At 43.2% G+C, this 25183-nt stretch overlaps 1 protein-coding gene across 4 annotated transcripts in view; it reads left to right on the forward strand.

Moving 5' to 3' along the window:
* PTPRG (protein tyrosine phosphatase receptor type G) overlaps positions 1 to 25183 on the forward strand; it is a 764493-nt gene that overhangs the window by 589621 nt on the left and 149689 nt on the right. For all 4 annotated transcript variants that reach the window (XM_032289599.1, XM_032289601.1, XM_032289600.1 and 1 more), the window contains one exon: positions 5280 to 5346. In XM_032289599.1, the coding sequence (XP_032145490.1) occupies positions 5280 to 5346 (67 nt within the window). The remainder of the gene's footprint in view (positions 1 to 5279; positions 5347 to 25183) is intronic.

The raw sequence follows: 25183 nt of genomic DNA on the forward strand, positions 1-25183 counted from the left end.
GCCACAGAAGGAAAGGAGATTCAGATGTGAAATCAGACCTGCTGAGAAGTGCTTGCCCTTGTCCTAATACAGTAAGTTAGCTTCTGAATACACAGTTACCTGCTAACTGCTGGGGTGGGTGAGTCCTCATCTCTGCAATTCAGGAAGGCTCTGTGGAGTCTCTGGTCCTGCTGTTTGTCACTTCCTCTGCAGCCATGGTGAATGGTACAGCCATTCACCCTCAGTGTGCATAAATCCTTTTTTCCTACAAGAGGTTATCGGTTGGATGTGTTGTTTATGGGACTAAAGGAGTAGCTGGTGGTGTCGGATTCAAGGCAACTAGGTTGTCTTGGCCATCCTATTTAGCAGATGGCCAGGACTTGATAGATTGAAAATTATTAGGATCTATGTGAAGGGCCAAATGGTATGGGGGACAGGAGAAGTAAATGGCAGCACATATCTGAACGCAGGCACGTGCCGTCTGATGGGGTCTCTCTGCTTCCTTTTTATTTCACTTCAAGCAAGAATCAACGCAGGCCTTCCTGTAAAGCATCCAGATAAATACATCTCTAGAGATTGTTGATAGCTTGGCTACTAACTTGATAATTGCCTAGATCTTTATGGTGGGCTATTAATTGAAAATAACATGTTACAAAGTTTAGATTTCATGAGCATTTATATGAATCTGGCCTTTAGTCCAAACCTACGTTTCAGGGTTTTCTGTATTGTCAGTGTCTCTATATACTTTGGCTGTATCTAAAGACAACTGAAAAGCTTTAATTCAGAGCCCTCTGTCGAGTTTACGTGCCATCCTTTTGAAGATGACTAATGCCACGAAAGCTGCTCTGAAGTGGAAGTGCCAGGAGCTAAGTTTTGCAATGAGAGCACAAACTCTGCAGGGAAATGGGGGTGTCTGTTCCTTCTAGTCCATTTTAAGCTCATTTGTGCAATTGCTGCCTTCTCAGTATTACTGCATAACTCCTTTGATCTTAAAGTGGAAGGAAGCAAATTTCAAGAGCCAGGAGCAGTCCTCATGTGGCTTTAAAAGGAAAGCATATTATAAAATTGAGTGGGTGTCAAATAAAACATACATTTGGATCTTTTGAAATTTGAACTCAGGGAGGTATTACTTTCAGAGCCAAGCACGCTGACAAACTCAGGGATAAATTGCATTTGTTTGTCATTCATTTGAATTTGAGTGTTTAGGTCAACTTGTTGCCCAGTGTTATTTGTCCTTTATTGGATGTGGCATTTGTACTCAGCATTGTTCTCTAAGCGTTAAACGTTTAATCCTCATAACAACATTATGAAACTGTATCCCCATTTCACAGACAAGGACACTGAAGCTCAAAGCATCCATACCTGACTCAGAATTCCGTATTTTCCCCATCCATTGGCCTCCTCCATCCTAGATGGAGAATAAAATGTAAACACAGGTCGCTAATATAGCCCTCTTCACTGTTGTCGTATTTAAAAGCTGCCAGAATTGCTTAGCTTATACCCATGAACTTTCTTTTAAGTGGCAAATTGATTGAAACAGTGAGTGAAAGGGATTATTTCAGTTAGGGTTATGCCTTACTGGAACAAATCCACTTATTAGCATGCTCTTTGAATTCCCCACCCTGAGTTTTGAAACCAAGACATAGACCAGAGAATGAGCTCAGTATTATTAGTAAGTTACTCTGACCAGCCAATTATCTTCATTTTCTCTCCTTTTCTCCTCATTCATCTTGTCAGCCCCCACCATATTAACCACCAATGAAGGCTATGAGAGCTGAATGGATGTTGTGGAAGGCTTCTCATTTATGCAGTGGTTTAGAATCTGGGGTCAGGTTCTTGAGCCCAGATGAGGTGTGAGGTCTGAGTATCAGACACAGAGAAGCTGTAATCAGAAATGACCAAAAATTGATCCTGGACTAGGCTGACTGGTTGTTTTCCTTTTGCATAGCCTACAAATGTTATCAGTGTGTGTCAGTCATGGAAGGTTAGAAACACTTTCTTTGAGCCTTCATATTATCAGATAAGACTAAATGCATTTAAAAAGTTCCTGTCCTCGTCTTCTTTGTGCTGCTGTCACAGAATGCCACACTGGTTAATTGATAATGAACAGAAATTTATTTGACGAATGGTTCTGGGGGCGGGGAAGTCCAAGAGAATGGCTGTGACATCTGGCAAGGCCTTCTTGCTGCGTCATAACCCTGGCAGAGCATATCACATGAACAAGAGAGGGAACGTGAGCGAGCAAGAGGGGGCTGCAAGGGGGCCAAACTCACTTTTATAACAAATTCCCCCAGCAATAATGTTGATAATCTATTCATGACAGCAGAACCAGAGCCCGCATGACCTAGCCACCTCTTAAAAGGCCCACTTCTCCACACTGTTGATTGGGAATTCGGTTCCCAACACATGAAATGTGGGGAATGTATTCAAACCATAGTGGTCCCCCTGACTACAAAATATTCCCTCTAATTCAGGATCCAAATCAGAGTATCTGAGAAATGTTGCCATGGTACAGAAGGGATAACACTGTTTTGGAGGAGCACATGAGTTGATTAAGTGGCCAGCAAATGCTGTCTCTTGTAATGTGGAATTTTACTAGAAAAGCTTTAAGACAAACCATAGCAAGGTATATTGGTTTAAAAAAGATATTGGTATCATAGCCTGTTTCCCATTCTTTATATTTGCGTACAGTCATAGAAACTCTAATGGCTAAATTTTGTTCTGTACCAAATGATTCCGATTAGTTAAAACAATTCATGTTATAGGTCAGTCGTTGGCTGATCAGTTTTTTGGGTATGGCCAGTTCAGCTCATCTCTGTAGACTGCAGATGGTTCCATTGAGGCTGGATGGTCTCAAATGGACTCACTCATCTGGGTCTGGTAGTTGGTAGGATGGTGATTCTAGAAGAATGTTAGCTAGGACTACCTATGTCTACTCCTTGTAATCTCTCATCCTTTAATAGGCTAACTTGGGATTCTTCTCTTGATTTTTGGATTCCAAAGAATCCAAATATTTTATGAACTTGTGTCTGCATCAGATTCACTAATTTTTCATTAGCTAAAGCAAGACACTTGGACAAACCAGTTTCAATTGAGACACACTTTTCATGGAGGAGGGCAAAGTCAAGTTGTGAAGGTGCATGTAACAGGGATAGAAGGAATGTGTGACCATTTTGTCATCCTCACAGATACTAGAGTAACTAACTACAGGTAGGTAAGCTGGCATCTCTACCAGACTGGGACCATCTTTTTGTCTATAGCTTCAATTTGATGTGGAAGCATTCTCTGAGATCCTTATTTTATTCTTCTATTCTGGGCTCTTGAAAGTTGGCCCCATTTACTGGTTAGGTTCTCTTCTTTGCATTCCTAACCTATGATTCCATTTTTGACCAGGTTTTAAAATTTTGATCAGTTACTTGCTATGGTACAAATACCATGTTTCTTCAGATGCAATTTTGATTTGGTGTATTCTGTGCATGGTTACCTTTCAAGAATGTTTCATGCTTCAGTCCCTGGCTTGAGCTTCTTCTCAGGCAATTTGCAGGCACACTTATGCCAACTCCCAAGATTCTACCTTTATGACCTGATACACTGAGTTCCTAGTCACTGATTTTTCTTTCCTTTTTTTTTTTTTTTTTTTTTTTATCTCTAGTGTTTGCAATGTAGTAGCAAATTCCACATCATTTTATTAGTCTATAAACATAATCCTGTTTTTAATAGCACTTGTATTCTGAATTTAGGCTCTAGACATTAAGCCGTAATCACTGTTAACTCATAGAGCATCTAACAAGGGCTTCTCACCCTCAAGCTCTGCGCCGTGGACATCTTAGGCCAGATAAGATGTTGTAGAGAGCTATTCTGAGCATTACAGAACATTTAGCAGCAGCCCTGGCCTCTGTCTCGATGTCAGTAGCCCCTTCTCTTTTCATCCTTCTCCCACTGCTATGTGACAACCAAAAATGTCTCCCAACATGGTCACATGTCCCCTCAGTGGGGCAATATCTCCCCCATTTGAGAACTACTGCTCTCACCTGGAGATGCTGAGGCTTAGGAGAGACAGAAATGTGTGGAGTGTGGTTTATTTTCACAGAGGACACACTAGGAACAGCAATCCAACAGGGAAAATTTGTAAGGTAGAAAGGAATGTGGAAAATTTTTAGTCATTGTAAAATTCATTCTAGGGGTGGCTCTTGATTCTTCTGAATTAACTTGAAAGCATCAAATTGGATTGTGCTGCACAGTGAAAGGTTCATCAATATCTCAACTTCATTATGTGACGAGTGGATTAGATATAAATACTATCCTTGGGGAATGTCAGGGGAAGCAGGAGCTGTGCTGGCCATAGATATTAGATTTTTGAAAAACTTTTTATTTTGGAAAAACTTAAATATACATAAAAGTAATGAAAATTGTATAATGACCCATCCTATACCCATCACCCAAGGTCATAAATGATTGATTCAAGCTGATCCTGTGACTTGAGTCAGTGTGTACCCCACTCACTCCCCCTGCTGTTCACTCTTGGTTTATTTTGAAACAAATTCAAGATGTCATTTCATTTCATTTGTAAGTATCTCTATATGTGTAAAAGAAAGTACTTGAATGCCAAAATTGTAATATGCTGCTAGAATTTTAATCTTCTACAATGAGCAAGAATGAGTTCTGCTGAGTAGTATCAGAAAGTTATGGGAGGAAGACTGAAGAGGCTCCACTTTTGGGGGGATTAAAAACCCCAGGAGGAAATGAAGGTGGGAAACACTGTCTCTTCAAGCATCCCTCCCCTCCTCTTTTGCATTGCATAGCTGTTAGAAATGCCCCCTAGAATATGTGATTTTTCACAGGGAACAGAGATCCTTACAAAGGGGAATAGGCTGGCAGGAAACAGAGTCATTTTCTATAAAGGAAGGAAAAACACAATCACCAGAAGATATTGAAATATTCAGTCAATGATAGCTTGCTCTCTTATGACTTTCAATGGCTTTTTAGCCGATTGGGCCCACTTTTAATAAAACAGGGCAAGAAGAGAATCTTGCAGTTGCTTTTTAAGATTTTCTAGGACTATAGTATTTCTCTACTGTTATAATGTATTCTGAGAATTTTCTTTCTTTTGATTTAGACTTCCTCACTTGATTTTATGATGTCATAAATCTCCTGCATTTGGTGAGAGCCGTGGTGTATGTGAGACCTAAGCACCTTGCTAGATAACATCTATTCTTCCCCTTCTCTTTAGAAGATTAAACTGAGACTGTTGTGCCTGACGCCAGAATGAATTTAACCAATCATGTTTCCTTTACATGTAGGTCAGTCCGAGGGACAATTCTGCACTGGATCCTATTATCCATGGGTTGAAGGGCGTCGTACATCATGGTAAGTATGCCACATGCACTTCCTTTTGCTGGGTTGTGAAGGGCTCAGATCTCTACCTAAAGAAATCAGGTTATCTTGCAGAGGACAGAGGGTGACACCTATTCCTCATCCCCTGATGTTGAAGGGCATTAGAGCCATTATTTGATGGGTAAAGAGCCACCCATTTATTACCTGCAAATGGGTCTGGGTTAACAGTAAGCAATTTGTTTCTCTTCAGGTACCAGTTTGAATGCATATGTTATAAATCAGAACACACTAAGATGTACTATTCTTATGTGTTGAACTTGCCATTTGTTTCATATCTCTCCCAAAAATATTCTTCTTTCAGTTGTCTTTTAACCTATAAATGTTGGGTTTGCGTCTCAGATCTGGGGAAGCATTTTAAGTAGCCAGACAAGTTATTAAACTTTGCAGCATGTGAGCAAGCGTCATGCAGCTACTAGAATGGAAAAGGCCAGGCTGCTGTTCTGTGCTGCAGACCTCTTATCTTCAGGCATAAAACCAGGAGAGAAAGTAAGATAAATGGGTTCTGTCTTTCCCAACTGGTTTTTATTGGAAGAATTTCCCTGCAACTTTATTATCAGCACTGCATCATTACCTGTGACATCAAGATCCTCTAATTTCAAAAGTACCCTTGTCGCAGTGAGGTGTGCAGTCTAGCTGTAATGATTTGCAAAGTTTTAATAATCTAATTAGAATTCCAGAGACATTGACAGAAATAGCATTAGTAACCATAATAAATCTTCCCTTCGTCTCCACAGCGTGATAAAACGTCTTCACACTTTTTGGGGAGGATTGTCTTTAGACATTAGCCAACTCTGTAGAGCTTAACAAACACCTTCCACTTCCCTTCCACCTCTCTTTCAGTGAAATGAAAACCAGTTGGCAGGGGCCAGTTAGAGCAAGTAGGATTTTGGATTAATTGTTCCGTTCGCAAAATTGGACAGTCATGCAGCAGGTAACAATAATAAACCTACTGAAAGTAGAAAAACAGGGTTACTGAAAACGCCACGTAGAGGTTTTCATTTTAAAATATTTCCATTGCTTCTTCCCAATCCTTAGTTTCTGGAAAAGCACTGATTCCATTCTTAAGGGCTCTTACCTCCCAAAGACGCCACCTCATGTCATAAACTTGGAGATTAGGATTTCAACATAGGAATTTGGTTAGGGGACACAAACTTTCAGACCACAGCAGAGGCTGTTACATATGAAAAAATTGTATCTGGCTCTGGGAGGGTTGCAAAGATGCCCAGGGTGTGGTTTCAATTCTGCTCTCTAACTGGGAAGTCAGACAAGATTTGCAAACTACGCTGACCTACAAAGGAAGTTCACTTATTTATTCAGCAGACATATATTGCATGCCCACGCCGTGCAAACCCAGATTTGGAACACTGATTAAGAAAGACACAGGCCAGCTCTCATGGACCGAGACGGGAAGTGTGTCTTCCTCTCCCGCCGGCCTGCCCGGTATGCAGCCCCACCCAGCTTGTGCATTTGCTGTTTCCTCTGTCGGGAGAGTTGTTCCTTTGCTTGTGCCAAGGGTGTCTGCCTCTTATGCCTTCAGGTCTCAGCTCATATCTTGCATCCTTAGAAAGTTGTTTCATAAGTATCCTATCAAAATATTCCTCCCACCCCACTCCCATCAATCTCTGTTACACCATCCCAGGTTTCTTTCTTCAAAGCACTTGAATGTATCTGAAATAACTGCGCTTGTGTATTTGCTCATTTATCAGCTACTTGAATATCAGTTTCCTGAGGGCAGAAAACCATGTTGGTGTGGCACGCTGTATCCGGCAAATCGTAGGTGCTCAGTAAATCTCAGCCAAATGACTGAATCAAGTAAACATACAAATAAATAAGTGCAAATTTCAAAACATAAAATGAGATGAGGGGAAGGAGGAACTAAAGTCCACGTGGGTTTTGCTTTGATCGGGAAGAGAAAGGAAAATAGTTTTTAAAAAAAGAAAAAGAAAAAATCTTTGTTGGAGGCAAGGTACAGTGCCTCATGCCTGTAATTCCAGCACTTTGGAAGGCTGAGGTGAGTGAATCACTTGAGCTTAGGTGTTCAAGACCAGTGTGGGCAACATGGCAAAACCCTATCTCTACCAAAAAAAGAAAAAAAATACGAAAATGAGCCAGGCATGATGGTATATGCCTGTAGTCCCAGCTACTCATGAAGCTGAGGTTGGAGGGCCACCTGAGCCCAGGAGGTCGAGACTGTAGTGAGCTGTGATCATGCCACTGCACTCTGGCCTGGGTGACAGAGTGAGGCCCTGTCTCAAAAAAAAAAAAAAAAAAATTATTGGCGTTAGAAGCATTTCAGTTGAAAGTCCTATAAGGGATTTGAATGATCTATTAATTTGAAGGAACATAAATAATCATGTCCTTCACAGTCTCTGGCTTGGGAACAATGATAGAGACATGTAAAGAGAAAAATCAATATAGATTTCTGTTGCAGCTCAGAAATGGCTTTTATTTCTTCAGCTCTGGGAGTCATATTATAATTTTAATTTCTCATTAATTTTTTTTAAACAAGAAGCATCTTATATGTTTCTTCAGCAGAAATGTGACGGAGTAAACTGATCATATCAGCCAACGGTATTTAGCAATTGGTCACTAGGGTCCTCAGTTAAGCAGACACCAGGGTAGAATTTGACGTGCAAGAGAGATTTTTGGCAGGGAGGGACTGCCTTGGAAGAATCAAATGGAGAAAGACCAGGGATTGATGGGGAGAACGTCTGCGCCACACATGGTGCAGGTCTGACACCTCTGAAAGGAGAGTGGTAAGCCAGAAGAATTGGCTGAAGGCAACTCCAAGGAAGTCTCTGCCAAGCTATCAGAAAGCCCAGAGCAAGGACTGCCCCTGAAAGGAGTCCTATGTTGGGAGGAATGGCCCAGCCCTTGTTCCCCACCATGTGTTGTCGTTGACTGGAGCCTCCCAGCAAGTGTAGCCTGGTTCTAGACACTGGGCAGATCCTGGAGTTGCAGCTGCTGCAGGCTGTCAGCTCAACAAGCTCCTCACAGCAGCTTGTCTCTGGAAGGGGGATCTCAGGGGTGCATACTTAAGACTGCCACAGAGCTTCACATCTTCCTTCCAGAGGCATCTTTCTAGTCACACTCCCATAGTGCTCAGAGATTCTTAAGAGCAGTCCTGGCTCATTCTTTCCATAGTTATTGAGTGCCTAATCTCAGTATATCATGAAGCTGGGCATTGAGACATGGACCTACCCTTACCACATTTGCATATGCTTGGGAGAGCTGTACAATTAAGTATGTAATGATGTTAAAATGTGGGAAGCGCCCTCTCTTCCTTTCTTTGCCATAGTGGTGTGTGCTTTACTCCATTTCTCGCCCTGTCTTCTCACGAGACTTTCAGGATTAAGCAGTTCCTGGCCAAGAAACAAAAGCAAAATCGTCCCATTCCCCAGTGGATTCGGATGAAAACTGGTAATAAAGCAGGTACAACTCTACAATGTCTCTAAAAGGAGACATTGGAGAAGAACCAAGCTGGGCCTTTAAGAAATTATACATGAGATGGCACACATATTTATGCTGTTTGAAGGCCACAATGATGTTACCAGATCAAACTGAAAATGTCACCACTATCTGGAGAATTTTGAACAGAGTTTCCTCTCTGGATCTGTTATGAAGGTGTTGGTTGGCTGGTTCAGTAATAAATATGTGAGACCTTTCATTTAAAAAAAAAAATGTGGGAAGCAGCAGACTTAACTCAAACTTTGGTGATTGGAGGTGTCTCAGACAAAGTGAACATTAAGACCTAAAGAGTGCATAGAGATTGTCCAGGCAGAATAGGGGTGCAAGCAGGACCAGTATAGGTGAAGGTGTCCTTTGGTAACAGAGGGTGTGGTATCTTTGAGGCTTAGAGATGGTGACTGATATGGTTTCTCTATGTCCTCACCTAATGTCATCTTGAATTCCCATGTGTTGTGGGACAGACCCAGTGAGAGGTAATTGAATTATGGGGGCTGTTCTTGTGATAGTAAATAGGTCTCACAAGATCTGATAGTTTTAAGAGGGAGAGTTTCCCTGCACAAGCTCCCTTCTCTTGTCTGCCGCCAAGTAAAACATGCCCTTTACCTTTCACCATGATTGTGAGGCCTCCTCAGTCACATAGAACCGTGAGTCCCTTAAACCGCCTTCTTTTATAAACTGTCCAGTCTCTGATACGTCTTCATCAGCAACACGAAAATGGACTAATATGGTAACATTGCCTCTCTAATGCTTTTCTAGGGAGAAACACCCTAGAAACCTCTTGACCACATAAAGTGCTGTGTCTTATGTGTTCATTTTTCTAGGCAAATTGCAGTTTTTACAAACTCAAGAGCAATGAGGATATATAAATAGAATGGAGTGAGGTGATTTGCCACTGATTCTAGTCTCATCTATCCCATCTATCTACTCATGGAGTGATACATGGAAGCACTAAAATGTATCTAATTACATTTTTTACGTGACCAATTATCAACATCCATTGGCAAGGAAAGATGGGGGAAAATTGTAAATCCCATTCACTGTATTGGCTCAGTCATTAGCAGCACTTTCTGTATATAAGAACCAGCAGTTGCCAGTGGCCATTTCTGATAAGAATACTGATTCCTAAGAAGCTGGTCTAGTTCTGATGTGTTTAAAGTCCATTTAAAAAAAAAAATCTGTTTGTGAATTGATGTAAAAATGTAGTGTTTCCTTCTAAGTGAGAGGTCATTCTCACTAAGTGAGAGGCAAGAGGTCAGGTGAATATAGCGAGGGAGACAAAACTTCACAGCCCAATTCGTTCAAGTTTTGAAGCCTTAGGTTGTGCAATGTGTGGTCAGGTGTGGTGGTGGAGAAGACTTTTGGGATCTTTTTGTTGACCAATGCTGGCTTCAGGTGTTGCAGTTTTTGGTGCATCTCGTCAATGTGCTAAGCATACTATTCAGTTGTAATGGTTTCACCGGGATTCAGAAAGCGGTAGCGGATCAGACCAGCGGCAGACCACCAAACAGTGACCGTGATCTTTTTCTGGCGCAAGTTTGGCTTTCAGAAGTCCTTTGAAGCTTCTCAGTCCAAGCACTGAGCTGGTCATCACCAGTTGTCATGTGAAATCCACTCTTAGTCACAGTCTGATTGAGAAATGATTCATCGTTGCGGCGTAGAATAAGAGAAGACAACGCTTCAAAACAACAATTTATTTTTATTTTTATTTTTGAGACAGTTTTGCTCTGTCACCAGGTGCCAGGCTGAAGTGCAGTGGTGCGATCTCGGCTCACTGCAAACTCTGCCTCCTGGGTGCAAGCAATTTTCCTGCCTCAGTCTCCCAAGTAGCTGAGACCACAGGCGTGCGCCACCATGCCCAACTTTTTGTTTTTTCTTTTTTTTTTTTTTTTTTTTTGTATTTTAGTAGAGACGGGGTTTCACCATGTTGGCCAGGATGGTCTTGATTTCTTGACCTTGTGATCTGCCCACCTCGGCCTCCTAAAGTGCTGGGATTACAGGCGTGAGCTACAGCACCCAGCCCAAAACAACAATTTTTTAAAAATTTTGTGCAACTCACGAGGCACCCACTTACTGAGCTTTCTTACTGTTACAGTTTGCTTCAAATGCTGAACTACTGTAGAATGGTTGATGTTGAGTTCTTCGGCAACTTCTTGTATAGTTGTAAGAGGACCAGCTTCCATGATTGCTCTCAACTGGTTGTTTTCAACTTAATGCTTCTCGTTTTCAAGGCTCTCATCTCTTTTGCAGAACTTCATGAACCACTACTGCACTGTACGTTCATTAGCAGTTCCCGGGCCAAATGCATTGTTAATTAAGTGAATTATCTCCTCTGCTTTATGACCCATTTTGAACTCGAATAAGAAAATTGCTCAAATTTGTTTTTTGTCTAATATCATTTCCATAGTCTAAAATAAATATAAAATAAACAGCTAGTACTAAGTCATTAGCAAAAAAACAGAGAAGTGGGCATTAAAATGATGTATAAATAACCGTATTTATTGAAGAATGTATTCCAATATCATTGTTGCAAATTTCAACAATGCAAAAACTGCAGTTCATTTTGCACCAATCTATTTGCACCAACAGTTTTACCTAACTGGTCCATGTTAAGAGATGTGTGTGGGTCAGGCACGGTGGCTCACGCCTATAATCTCAGCACTTTGGGAGGCCAAGGCAGGTAGATCAACTGAGTTCAGGAGTTCAAGACCAGCCTGGCCAACATGGTGAAACCCCATCTCTACTAAAAATATAAAAATTAGCCAGACATGGTTGTACGCCTGTAATACCAGCTACTTGGGAGGCTGAGGCAGGAGAATAGCTTGAACCCAGGAGGTGGAGGTTGCAGTCAGCTGAGATCGCGCCATTACACTCCAGCCTGGGCAACAAGAGCAAAACTCTGTCTCAAAAAAAAAAAAAAAAAAAAAGAAAGAAAGAAACGTATGTGCATTACATCGTTTCTCGTGCTTTTGGCTGGTATCTAGTGTTATGTGCGTTAAGTCCTCTGTCAGTTAAAAGGTATCTGTTTTCATGTTGTTGGAATACATAATTTCTCTTCCTTTTAATAGTATGCACCCCAGGAAAATCCAGCAGGCTGTTTGTGTATACACACATATAGGGTCAAAAGGCCTCCAAACGCCATCCTCTTGTGTCAGTTGTCTAAAACAGACCACTTTTGTAGTCCTGATAGGAAACTTGCCTGTGGTGATTGCTTGGTGTCTAAGCCTTGTTTGTCCTCTTTTCCCACCCCTTCCTCACTGTCACTTTCCTCTCTTGGCGAATGGACCATCTTAGTGAGGGAGGAGGAGGAGGCTTCTTTTTCTTTCTTTTTTTGAGACGGAGTTTCGCTCTTGTTACCCAGGCTGGAGTGCAATGGCGCGATCTCAGCTCACCGCAACCTCCGTCTCCTGGGTTCAGGCAATTCTCCTGCCTCAGCCTCCTGAGTACCTGGGATTATAGGCACGCACCACCATGCCCAGCTGATTTTTTGTATTTTCAGTAGAGACGGGGTTTCACCATGTTGACCAGGATGGTCTCGATCTCTTGACCTCGTGATCCACCCGCCTCGGCCTCCCAAAGTGCTGGGATTACAGGCTTGAGCCACCGCGCCCGGCCCTTTTTCTTTCAGAGGAAATATGAGGGAGATGGTCAGAAATTGCCCCAGACAGCTGGGTACGGTGGCTCACACCTGTAATCCCAGTATTTTGGGAGGCTCAGGTGGGTGGATCACCTGAGATCAGGAATTCCAGACCAGCCTGGCCAACATGGTGACACCATGTGTCTACCAAAACTACAAAAATCAGCCAGGCGTGGTGGTAGGCGCTTGTACTCCCAGCTACTTGGAAGGTCAAGGCAGGAGGATCCTTTGAACCCGGGAGGTGAAGGTTGCAGTGAGCCGAGATCGCACCACTGCACTCCAGCCTGGGCCACAGAGGGAGACTTACCCCCAACCAAAAAAAAAAAAAACGAAATTGCCACAGATACAACAAAATCTTCTGCTGGTCAGAGCAAGACGGCTTAGATAGATGCTGTCTCTCTCTTTCTCTCTGTCTTCCCTTCCCTGGCTCTTCCAAGGAAGCTGTCAGTGAAAGGACAAACACTCCGGTTAATGTCACAAAATGAGGCTCTTGCAAGCTTTTCTTGTCAAAACACAGCGCTGGCAGTTGTGGCTATGACAAGATGAAACCTTCCCTTGAAGAACAGCTTTCTCATGTGACTGGTTTGTTCACTGGGCTCACCTTTGGGGTCTCCCCCACCTTTTTGTCCCTGTCCTGGAATACTCATTATCTCCTCACCAAATCTATGGACAAAGTCCTAGAACAGTTACAGCCACACAAGCCTGTAGCAAAAAGGGAAGAAATACAGTGAATTTGCAAATACGCATTGACTGCCCTGCCAAGCACTTCCAGAGAGCGGTGAAAGGTATCTGAGAAACTCCACATCTGTTCATCCTTCCATATTCTACCTGCTGGGACCGAGGTTTTTATGGTAAGGAGTAACTTAGCCGCATCCCCAGACTGGTCCTCTGAATTCCTTCTAGAATAGCGTGCAGGCTTCATCTTACACAATTGCTGGGCATCACCAGCCACACATTCACTATTTAAGAGGAAGCCAGCCCCAGGGTATGGCTGCTGCCTGCACTCTTCCCCTGCTGGGGATGCATTAGGCTCAGCCCCGTCAGAAAACCGTGTGCCTGTTTCTGCTGACGTTACACATGCACCCCACCCTCTGAGCCAGAATGCCACACTTAGATATATCCCCACCAGAAATATTGACAAAAGACTTTTGCATATGAGCCGTACTCATAATAGCCACAAACTGGAAAGAGCCTTAACGTCCATCAATGGGAACACAGATATATATAGAAGTTGTAGAATATTGATACAATGGAATATTATACAGCACTTAAAAATAATGAACCATGGATTTACACAAAAGCAAAATACTGCATAGTGCATGATTCCGTATATGTAAAGTGTGAGAACAGGCCTGGTCACACAATGAATTCATGGTGTTGAAATTCAGAATAGTGGGGCATAATAATAGGGGTTGGGCGTGGTGCCTCATGCCTGTAATCCCAGCACTGTGGGAGGCAGGCAGATCATTTGAGGTCAGGAGTTCAAGACCAGCCTAACCAATATGGTGAAACCCCATCTCTACTAAAAATAAATTAGCTGGGGATGGTGGTATGTGCCTGTAGTCCTAGCTACTCAGGAGGGTGAGGCAGGAGAATCACTTGAACCCAGAAGGCAGAGGTTGCAATGAGCCAAGATTGCATCACTGTACTCCAGCTTGGGCAACAGAGTGAAACTCAATCTCAAAAAAAAAAAAAAAAAGAATAGTGGGGTGGGGGAATATATCAAATGAAAAGGAACCTGAGGAAATTTTCTTGGATGTTAAAAATATTAATATATCTTGATCTAGAGGATGATTGCGCAGGTGTAATGTAAAAATTTGCCATGCCATCCCCTTAGAATTATGCGTTTGACTGTTTAAAGAGTAGCCCATATATATTACACTTCAATTTCCCAAATATATTGCATCCACAAAGCTTAAAAAAATTAGCACGTACCAAATAGTCAAATACTAAAAATCCTGACAGTTTCAAGTGTTGACAAGGATATGAATGCCAGAACTCTCATGTTGTTGGTAAGAGATTAACTAGTATGATCACTCTTTAGAAACTAGTTTGGCAGTATCTAGTAAAATGAATCTATCCTGTTTCTATGTATGTCCCTTAGAGAAACTCATATATGTGTACCAAGCAATGTTTAGGCTAGGTGCAGTGGCTCACACCTGTGATCCCAGCACTTTGCCAGGCCGAGGCAGGCAGATCTTTTGAGCCTAGAAATTTGAGACCAGCCTCAGAAACATGATGAAACCCCGTCTCTACAGAAAGTAGATAAAATTAGTCAGGCATGGTGGCACTTACCAGTAGCCCCAGTTACTCTGGGGGCTGAGGTGGGAGGACGCTTGAGCCCAGGAAGCAGAGGCTCAGTGAGCCGGGATTGTGCCACTGCACTCCAGTCTGGGTGACAGAGCAAGACCCTGTCTTAAAAAAAAAAAAAAAAGAATACACTTGGCTGGCCACAGTGGTTCACGCCTATAATCCCAACACTGTGGGAGGCTGAGGTGAGTGGATCGCTTCAGGTCAGGAGTTTGAGACTAGCCTGGCTAACAAGGCGAAACCCTGTCTCTAGTAAAAATAAAAATTAAAAAAAAAGTTAGCTGTTTGTGGTGGTGCGTGCCTATAATCCTAGCTATTTTGGAGACTGAGGAGTGAGAATCACTTGAACCCAGGAAGTCAAGGCTGCAGTGAGTCGAGATTGCATCACTGCACTCCAGCCTGGGTGACAGAGCAAGACTCTGTCTCAAAAAAGGAAAGAAAGAAAGAGAGAGAGAGAAAGAAAGAAAGACATGGACAAGAATGTTTGTGATGATTTTTTTTTTTTCTAATTATGCAAACCTAGAAATGCCTCAGGTGCCCATCATTAGCAGGCTGGATAAAGACAACGTGATATTGTCATAGAAGAGAACATTTCACCATGATGGAAAGGAATGGCCCACTCAACAATATGGGTACATCCAAGATTGGTAAAGTTTAAGCAAGGGAAGCAAGATTCTGAAGAAAATAATGTGCATTCCCAGAGATAAAGTTCAAAAAATGAGAAAACCTAACCTACATTGCTTAGGAGTGCATATGTAGGTGGTAAAACTTAAAGCAAAGTGATTATTTCAAAATGAGGATGGTGATGACTTCTTGGGGGTGGATAAGAAAGTGACATGGGGTTGGCCGGATAAGGGGAGGCAAGGTCTTCTCCTGTTCTGAGTGTTAGTCACACACCCACACACCATGGCTTACTTCAGAATCATTTTTTAACAGTCCATTAATTTTGCACACCTTTCTGCATGGGTGTTATATTTCACAATCAAAGAAGACAATGATTCACATTAGAAAGTCAGAGATTCAGACATTGCTTTCCTTTGGGCCACATCAAGTTCCAAGTGGCCACACAACAAGCAAAGGGGAGTGACAGCACTTCTTAGAAAACTTTTTACCATAACTGCCTCAGACAGGCTGTTTGTTCTCTTCACAAATTGATTGCAGGCCAGTGAAAGAACTGTGCCTGCCTTGGAATTGTATCATTAAGAGGTGACTCTGAAAGCAAATACCTCCTTGTGGAGATTAGAAAAAGGAAATCAGAAACAAAGGGAATGGGGTGTCAAGTGACAAGTTTAAACACAAAGGGCGTCTCACTGCTGCTGTGCTGGGCATGCTTGCTCTGTCTAATTAGCCCCGCAGGCATCACTACATACTCCAGAAACCCTCTGAGATACAACCACCACGGTCCCTATCGTATAGAAAGGCGAGCAAAGCAGTCAGAGACTGGGCAACTTGCTCTGGGGTCACATCATGAGAACTGACCCAGCCCAGAGTCTAATCAAGGTCTTCCTGACTTCACACTGGCTCTCGTGACTCCCAGGTCCTCTCCCTCTCAGGTCTCTGCCAGGATCCCCACCTACCATTTTCCGTCTTGATTGAAACTCATCATACGGGTTTTATTGAAAAAGCAAGTAAAGACATATTGAACAGGACTGTCACTCTAAACTACTGTGACTATCCCTGTGGTCCAAGATCTTGAAATAAACCATCTGAGGCCAAATGGCTAAAGTTTCTGAAAATTTCTTTGTGGACTTTGGAAGAAGAGGACAAATTCTAGAACAAGGGATTTTTGGGAAAAGTGAATCTTGAGGCAGAAACGTCATTATAATCCAGCAGCAAGAAAATGGAGCAGAGCTGAGTTGCTGTGAGGGTTCTTGGCTGTTTTGTGCATGTGAACTGCACGCTCCCTGATAGAGTCCACCCATCCTTCCATCAGCTGACTGCCTAAGGTGCTGACAGCAAAATGAACAAGTTCCCTGGTCCTTGGAAAAATTTTAATCTCACAAAGAATCTTTTTTTAAATTTTTTTACTTTTTTGCCCTTGACTTTCTTGGTGCTGAAAAAAGACGAATGTTACCTGTGTGCAGAGTAATCTCATGTTGGACCTTTGGAATGAGTTTTATAAAAAGTCTGCATTATGGAATACTTCTAAAGAAATGGAATTTTGTTATTTTTCATTTGAAGTAGAACTCTTAGAAACACAACTGAACAAGGTTTATAGAGAAATACTTCAGAGTTCAGGCTGGCCTGGATTTGAATTCTGGCTCCCCAGTTTGGGAGCTATGTGACCCCAGAACAAATTACTAAACCTCTCTGTCCCTGAGTTTCTGCCTTGTAAAATGAGGATAATGAAAGCGCCTGTCTCTTGAGTATTATCACTAAATGCATTAAGACAGGGAAAACACGGAGAAGAAGGCGTGCCCGGTGTGTGTTCTAAATCAGTGGTCAGCAAACTATAATCCATGGACCACATCCAGCCCACTGCTTGTTTTTTGTAAATACAGTTTCTTTGGAACACAGCTGCACTCATTTGTTTACATCTCATTTATGGCCCCTTTTGCACAACAGTGACAGACTTGAGTAGTCTGGACAGAGATACTAGCCTGCTCCGCCTTCTGTATTTAACCTCTGGCCCTTTAAAGAAAAAGTTTCTCAGCCCGGCGCAGTGGCTCACACCTGTAATCCCAGCACTTTGGGAGGCCGAGGTGGGCGGCTCATAGTTTCGGAGTTCGAGACCAGCTTGACCAACATGGTGAAACCCTGTATCTACTAAAAATACAAAAATTAGCCAGGTGTGGTGCCAGGCGCCTGTAACCCCAGCTACTCAGGAGGCTGAAGCAGGATAATTGCTTGAACCCGGGAGGCAGAGGTTGCAGTGAGCTGAGATCGCACCACTGCACTTCATCCTGGGTGACAGAGGATCAAAAAACAAAAAAAAAAAAGTTTGTCAGTCCTACCTCATCTAAACCATAGCTATTGTAGTCACTCAGCTAATAGTGTTGCCTTCACCCAGTAATTTGTTTATGTTGGGACAATGTAAATACCCACTCAGGTCATTACTTACCATTTGCTAGACTTTACAGAGATAGATTTCAGTTTTCATTTTGCCTAGATCATCACGTTTCAACTGAATTAATGAGGGTTCTGTTTTAATGTTTAACTTAAAGAAAGAAATCCTTCAAATTATTTTCTCCCTTTTGAACAGGAAAACCAATGCTATCTTATCTGTAGCTCACTGATAATTTTGAACATCTTAACATGCGACAAAGTTTCCCGTTTGAAGTTTGTGTTTCCAGCATTTAATTACATGGAACTTTCCTGAAATGTGCTATAAATATGTAGCACTCTGATCTTGGCTAATTGGCTCATGTCTATTAAGGATCCAGGAAGGGCTGATGCTTATCTGAACACGTTTGATCTCAAAATCTTCTAGAAACAGGCACACTTAAGCCATTTCCACCGTTTCCTGGATTTCATTGCCTCAAAACCACCACCGTAGATGTGAGCTATTTCCACTTCTTTTCTTAGCCAGGAAATGGGATGCTGAGCAACTTCTATTTTATCACTAATAGTATTGTTAACAATACTGTTGCGACGTAAAAAGACTTCAAAAGTGATTCCTTTTAGGTCGGGTTTGAATTTGAGGCCAGTTCTCATTCAGCCTGCCTTATTTGTCAGTATTTTATCATTTGAACATGATAATGGGAATCCAGAGAAATGCTCTTTTCCTGCTTGTTTCAGTGGGATGCAAAGAGCAGAGAGAGCATTTAAAAAGATACTTCCATTTGTCTACTGCAAAAGGGCCTGCGAAAGCACTTGGGACTACCGTGGGTGATTTTCTTACCCTGCTCACATGCTCTACGTATGCCACCTTGGTGTAAGAGAGGCAGACACTATTGCATAGTGGGTTTCAAATCCAGTTCTGCAGTTGGCTAGTCCTACAGCCTGAGCAAATCACTTCCCCTCTTTGTGACTAAGTTTTCTCAACTACATCGTGAGGTAATACTAATACCAACCTTGCAGGTTTAGTCTGAGAATCCACTGTACATAACTGTGCCTGGTATATGGTAAGCACTCAGTGATAGCTGTCACCACTGCCACCACCTCCCAGCCAGCCCATCGTCATTATTGTTGTTACTTGTGGACTTGGATATGGAAACCAGGTGATGACAGGAAATGACTGCAAAGTTTTGGGTTCTGCCACCATCACTACCCGGCTAGTAAAATAGAACGCATGTTGCTCAGCTTAGTTGGGCCACACAGAAGTAAAATAAGATGGTGATGACGATGATGGTGACGAAGATGATTTGGGTAGCCAGTGTCTTTTGACATCAGAGGAAAGAGTAGTGGACAAAAAACCAGGAAGTGGGTGGAAGGAAAAGGCAGCAGCCTCTTTGCTTCTGCAGCTGTTAACCTCTGTCTGTGTACGCAACCCTACCTAGATGTTCTGTAAATACAATCTTACTGAATCCCAGCAGCAACACAGTGAGGTAAGAATTCTGGCCGGGCGCGGTGGCTCACGCCTGTAATCCCAGCACTTTGGGAGGCCGAGGCGGGTGGATCACGAGGTCAAGAGATCGAGACCATCCTGGTCAACATGATGAAACCCCGTCTCTACTAAAAATACAAAAATCAGCTGGGCATGGTGGCACGTGCCTGTAATCCCAACTACTCAGGAGGCTGAGGCAGGAGAATTGCCTGAACCCAGGAGGCAGAAGCTGCGGTGAGCCGAGATCGCGCCATTGCACTCCAGCCTGGGTAACAAGAGCGAAACTCCGTCTCAAAAAAAAAAAAACAATTCTTAATCACATTTTATAAATAGGTAAAGTGAAGTTTTAGAGAGATTAGTGACTGTATCCCAGCCATACAGTGGAACAGTGATTTGAACCCAGTTGTATTGGGCTCTGAATCACATTTCCTTACTGCTGTGCTGGGCCAGCTTCTGAGTCCCAGCATTGACTAACTTTCTGATTATTGTCAAAAGTACTTCCCTCTTGTATATCTTGGTTTTCCTTTGTGAATTAGCTCATTGACTGAGCATCAAAAGGAAACTAAACCAATGTACACATCATGTCAGTTACGGCCACCAGAACCATGTAGGGGAGAAAGGCAATCAATGAAACTGTTCAGTGATAATATTGGGTTTTTGTCACTATATGATGCTGTATAATTTAAATGTCATGTTCATTTCCTTAATTGTTGACAAGACTGCAATCTTTATGTGATTTCTCTTTGGAAATATTAATGTCAACATACATTTCATTTAAATATCAACCCTTAAATCAAAATACCACCCTTGGTCAGCTGAAACCACTAATAAAGTTGGAGGAGGCTAGATGTCTTTGAACCATGTGGGGTGGCTGTTTCATGGCCTTCAATTGCTCTTCTCGGGTGCTTGAATACAGGGGTCTGATTAATAAGGTGGGCTGTCTCCCTCCCAGGCCACCTGGTTCAGACCCCACAACACTAGTTATTCATGTCATAGTGTGGGCCTCTGGGAATTTCTCTGCACTGCACCTGTAGGGAAGGCCGTGAGGCATGCATTTATTCCTCTGCCTGCTGTTGGGTGTTTCACAGGCAAAAGTAAATTCCACACCTCCACCACTGCGTGGAGCTGGCCCTATTCGTGCTCACATGTATTGCCTATTGCTATTTTTTAAAAATACCCTGCCCTTATAGAAGAGTGTAGAGCTTGGCAAAATTTCTCAGTAAGGGGAGTGATAACAAATATTTTAAGTTTTGCCACCCATATATTCTCCATTGTAACTACTCAGCTCTGCAGTGGTGGTCTGAAAGCAGCCAGAGACCATGCATAGACAAATGAGCACAGCTGTGTACCAACAGAACTTCATTTACAAAAATAGGCACTAGACCAGATTTGACTCATGTGCCATAGTTTGCCCACTTTTGACTTAAAGATACATAGTGACTTAGTTTGGTCAATTTCTTTTCGCCATGTATAAAGGACCTACTTTATAAAGTGATGTGCTGGGCGCTGGAGATAAGGTCAGGAGGCATGGTCTTGCTGTAACAGAGCCTACAGCCTGGCAAAGAGACCATATTAACCAAGTCCACAGACTGAGACCCAGGTCTGCACAACCCATGACCTTGGGTAAGTTCTTCAGGCTTCACTAAGCTGTTGATTGCTACTTCACAGGGTTTTAAAGCTTCACTTAGAGAAAGACCACAGTAGGGCCTGGCACCTGATTTCTGAACAATAAATGTGAACTGGGAAGGGGAGGTGAACGGAAGCACATCCCACAGTGTAGAATGCAGTCTTGGGGTGCAGGTCAATGAAGGGTAAACTGAGGCTAGAGAACTCAGTCAGTGTAAACAGAGGAGAGTCAATGCCACTGCTTTCTGGCCCTATGCTCTTCCTTTACTGTGGTCATGTAAAACAACAATCCCTGGACCAGACTTCTGCTAGATTCAGAAAGCTGACGGGGCCCTTTGCTGTGAGTCCTGCTGAATAATGTCAGTATCTTTTTTTTTTTTTTTGAGACGGAGTTTCGCTCTTGTTACCCAGGCTGGAGTGCAATGGCGCGATCTCGGCTCACCGCAACCTCCGCCTCCTGGGTTCAGGCAATTCTCCTGCCCCAGCCTCCTGAGTCGCTGGGATTACAGGCACGCGCCACCATGCCCAGCTAATTTTTTGTACTTTTAGTAGAGATGGGGTTTCACCATGTTGACCAGGATGGTCTCGATCTCTTGACCTCGTGATCCACCCGCCTCGGCCTCCCACAGCGCTGGGATTACAGGCTTGAGCCACCGCACCCGGCCCAATGTCAGTATCTTAGTTAATCAATTCTGCAACTCATGTCTTCATATTTTAACAACTCTAAAATTGGAATGCATCTTTGACTTCATATCAATATCAAAATCAAATCATTCAAACAATATCAAATCATTGTTTAATTAGCAACATATTTCCTTTATTAGTGCTATTGGAATAATGATGCATCTTATGACTGATGATGATTCAGAGATGAGGAAAACGTTACTAGGACTTACAGTTATTTAAAATATAGCAAGTGCTACCATGCTTGTTTGTTTCTTCATTCTCTTTTCACATAATTATTAGGAACCTACTGTGTTCTGGGGAAGTGTTTTAGCTGCTGGATATAGGTGCAGGCAAGGTCTTTGCTCTTGTGGAATAATCAGGCAGTTGGGGGAGACCGTAAGCAAATGAATGCTGGAAAGGAGATGAAGGTGTGATACAGATAGTTAATGACAGAGGAAACCTACTGGAATGGGGGGCTAAGGCGGTGACATTTGAGCTCAGATCTGAAGGATGAAAAGGAACCATCTCTATGGAGGGTGGTGAGGAGAAAGCATTCCAGGCAGATGGAACAGCAAGGTCAGAAGGCAGGTCAGGGAAGAACAGAGAGGGACAGACAGGCTGCAGAGTTGGACAGGTCATGTAGTGCCTCATGGCCACAGTAAAGAGCTTGGATTTTATTCTAAATGAAGCAAGAGGCCACTGGGAGATTTTAAGCTGGGCAGTGTGAGGGTTTGGTTTACATTTAAAAAGCTAAAAGAGGCTGCGCTTGGGGGCCCACGCCTATATTCCTAGCACTTTGGGAGGTCGAGACAGGCAGATTGAGACCATCCTAGGCAACATGGCGAAACTCTGTCTCTACTAAAAATACAAAACATCAGTCAGGCATGGTGGTACACCTGTAGTCCCAGCTACTCAGGAAGCTGAGGCAGGAGAATCACTTGAAGCCAGAAGGCAGAGGTGGCAGTGAGCTGAGGTCATGCCACTGCATTCCAGCCTGGGGACAGAGAGATACCTTGTCTCTGCAAAAAATAAAAATAAAAAGCTAAAAGAGTTGTCTGGTCTTCAGTGCGATTTCCTGCAGATGAGGACCCCAGAACCCAGGGATCCAGAATGAGGGTGGTAGAAAGATGGGCACGAGGAGAGCCGGGTGCCCTTCTTATGTCATAGTGTGACTGTGGTCCAGTCCCTTTCCTTCCAAACCTTGTTTTCCTCTCATGTACAAGATGAAAAGCTAATGTCTTTGAGACCTCGTTGAACTCTGCAGTTCTTTGTGGCTCTTGAGTGATTTCCCCATCACTCAGTCATAACTTCAGCCTTGTGTCTGTTCCTTAAAATCATTTACTATGAAGCCTTGTGGATGGCCCTACTTTGCAAACAGGACAGCCCCATTCCCATGCCCTGTCATTCCCATTTCATCCTCCTTATTGATGACAGAAAGATGACATGCTTTGATAATCAGCACCCCGCTACAGAGAGCAAGTATTTTTGCTTGTATTTGGATGATAAACTTAACTTCTTCTGGGCTCCTGGAGAGGCCTCTGATATGATCTTTTTTGTGGGGGTGGTGGTGGTGCAGAGTCTCACTCTGTTGCCCAGGTGCTATCTCAGCTCACTGCAACCTCTGCCTTCCGGGTTCAAGCAATTCTCCTGCCTCAGCCTCCCGTCTAGCTGGGACTACAGGTGCACACCACCATGCCTGGCTAATTGTTGTATCTTTAGATGGGGTTTCACCATGTTGGTCAGGCTGGTCTCAAACTCCTAACCTCAGGTGACCCATCCACCTCGGCCTCCCAAGGTGCTGAGAATACAGACGTGAGCCTCTGCGCCCGTCCATCTTAGTTCTAATCTAATACTTTCTCGCCTCCCTGGCACCTTCTGGTTTCTCACCCTCAGTCTCTTTCTTTCCTTCCAACTTGCCATTTCTCGCCCCTGCGTTTGACAGGCCCTACTGTCACCCACTGTCACACCTAAGATTGCTCCCAGGTTACACTGCATTCAGTAGCTTAACGCAGAGCTCCTGACTTCATGTCTAATTTTTACTCAGTTGTGTCACCTCTTCACAGTTCTTAGCTGAATTACCAGTGGTACTTACCCAACAGCTGATTATCCCCCCTCAAACCTGGCAAGTTTTGGACTGTTGATCTTTCCTTTTGTTTTCCCTCCTGCTCACTTCACTCCAACCGTTTCCCTGTAAACCAGGCGGAGTCCCTTTGCACTGGCTTTTCTGCCTTCCTGGAATGCTCTTCTCTCCATGTAGCCACGTGGCTCACTTCCTCACTGCCTTCAGGCTTTTAATCAAATGTTTCCTTCTCAGTGATCCTGCCCTTGAAATTGCTATTTGCAAAACAGTGGTCAGGGTAGACCTTGTTGAGAAATGGCGATTCCAAATGACTAAATTGCTAGCAGCTGCAGAATATTTGGTCTGAAACCAGCCATGAATGGAGTAATGAAGAAATGTTGCAGACGGAGTGAAGAGCCAGTGCAAAGGCCCTGGGGCATTGTGTTCATGGAACGGCAAGGAAGCCAGTAGGGCTATAACTAAAAATCAGAAAGTAAAAGTGAATGAGGCTGCAGAGGATATAGGAACCCTTTGATACAGTCCTTGTAGAAACTGACTAGTCAGGTATGGTCCTGAGACCAGCAGCATCTGTTTTATTAAAAATGCAGAATCTCAGCTGGGCATGGTGGCTCACACCTGTAATCCCAGCAGTTTGGGAGGCTGAGGCGGGTGGATCACGAGGTCAAGAGATCGAGACCATCCTGATCAACATGGTGAAACCCCGTCTCTACTAAAAATACAAAAAATTAGCTGGGCATGGTGGTGCGTGCCTGTAATCCCAGCTATTCAGGAGGCTGAGGCAGGAGAATTGCCTGAACCCAGGAGGCGGAGGTTGCGGTGAGCCGAGATCACGCCATTGCACTCCAGCCTGGTTAACATGAGTGAAACTCCGTCTCAAAAAAAAAAAAGATACAAAAATTAGCTGAGCGTAGTGGGCACCTGTAATCCCTGCTCCTTGGGAGGCTGAGGTAGGAGAATGGCTTGAACCTGGTAGGCAGAGGTTGCAGTGAGCTGAGATCGTGCCATTGCACTCAAGCCTAGGGGATAAGAGCAAGACTTCGTCTCAAATAAAGATGCAGAATGTCAGCTCTCACCCCAGACCTACTGGATCAGAATCTGCGTATTAATAAGCTTCCCAGATGATTTGCATGCACATTGAAGTTTGACTGGCACTGTCATAAATCATGCTTCATTTATAATGACTTAATGCCCAATTCTTTCCACTATCCATTCCTTCCTTTCCTCCTTGTAGAACACCATGCAGAGGCTAGTCCTGCCCCATTGATCTTAGGCATTTAAGGAAATGTTCATTGTTTTTCCTCTAAAAAAAAGTTGTGGAAACCCTAAAGAAACCAAATAATCATTGGGCTAAAAACGGAAGCTTGGGCTTTCATACACTTTCCTAAAATTAATTGATCCTTTGTTTGGGTAATGCTTCAGGTTTTCGTCCCCTAGAAATTACCACATCCTGTCCAAATACCTTACAATCTTCCGATGTAATACATTGTCTACTGGTGTGTGTGTGTGTGTGTGTGTGTGTGTGTGTGTGTGTGTGTGTGTG

The sequence above is a fragment of the Sapajus apella genome, unplaced genomic scaffold (assembly GCF_009761245.1).
Source record: "Sapajus apella isolate SASKATOON/1434 unplaced genomic scaffold, GSC_monkey_1.0 scaffold23, whole genome shotgun sequence".
Classification (NCBI taxonomy): domain Eukaryota; kingdom Metazoa; phylum Chordata; class Mammalia; order Primates; family Cebidae; genus Sapajus; species Sapajus apella.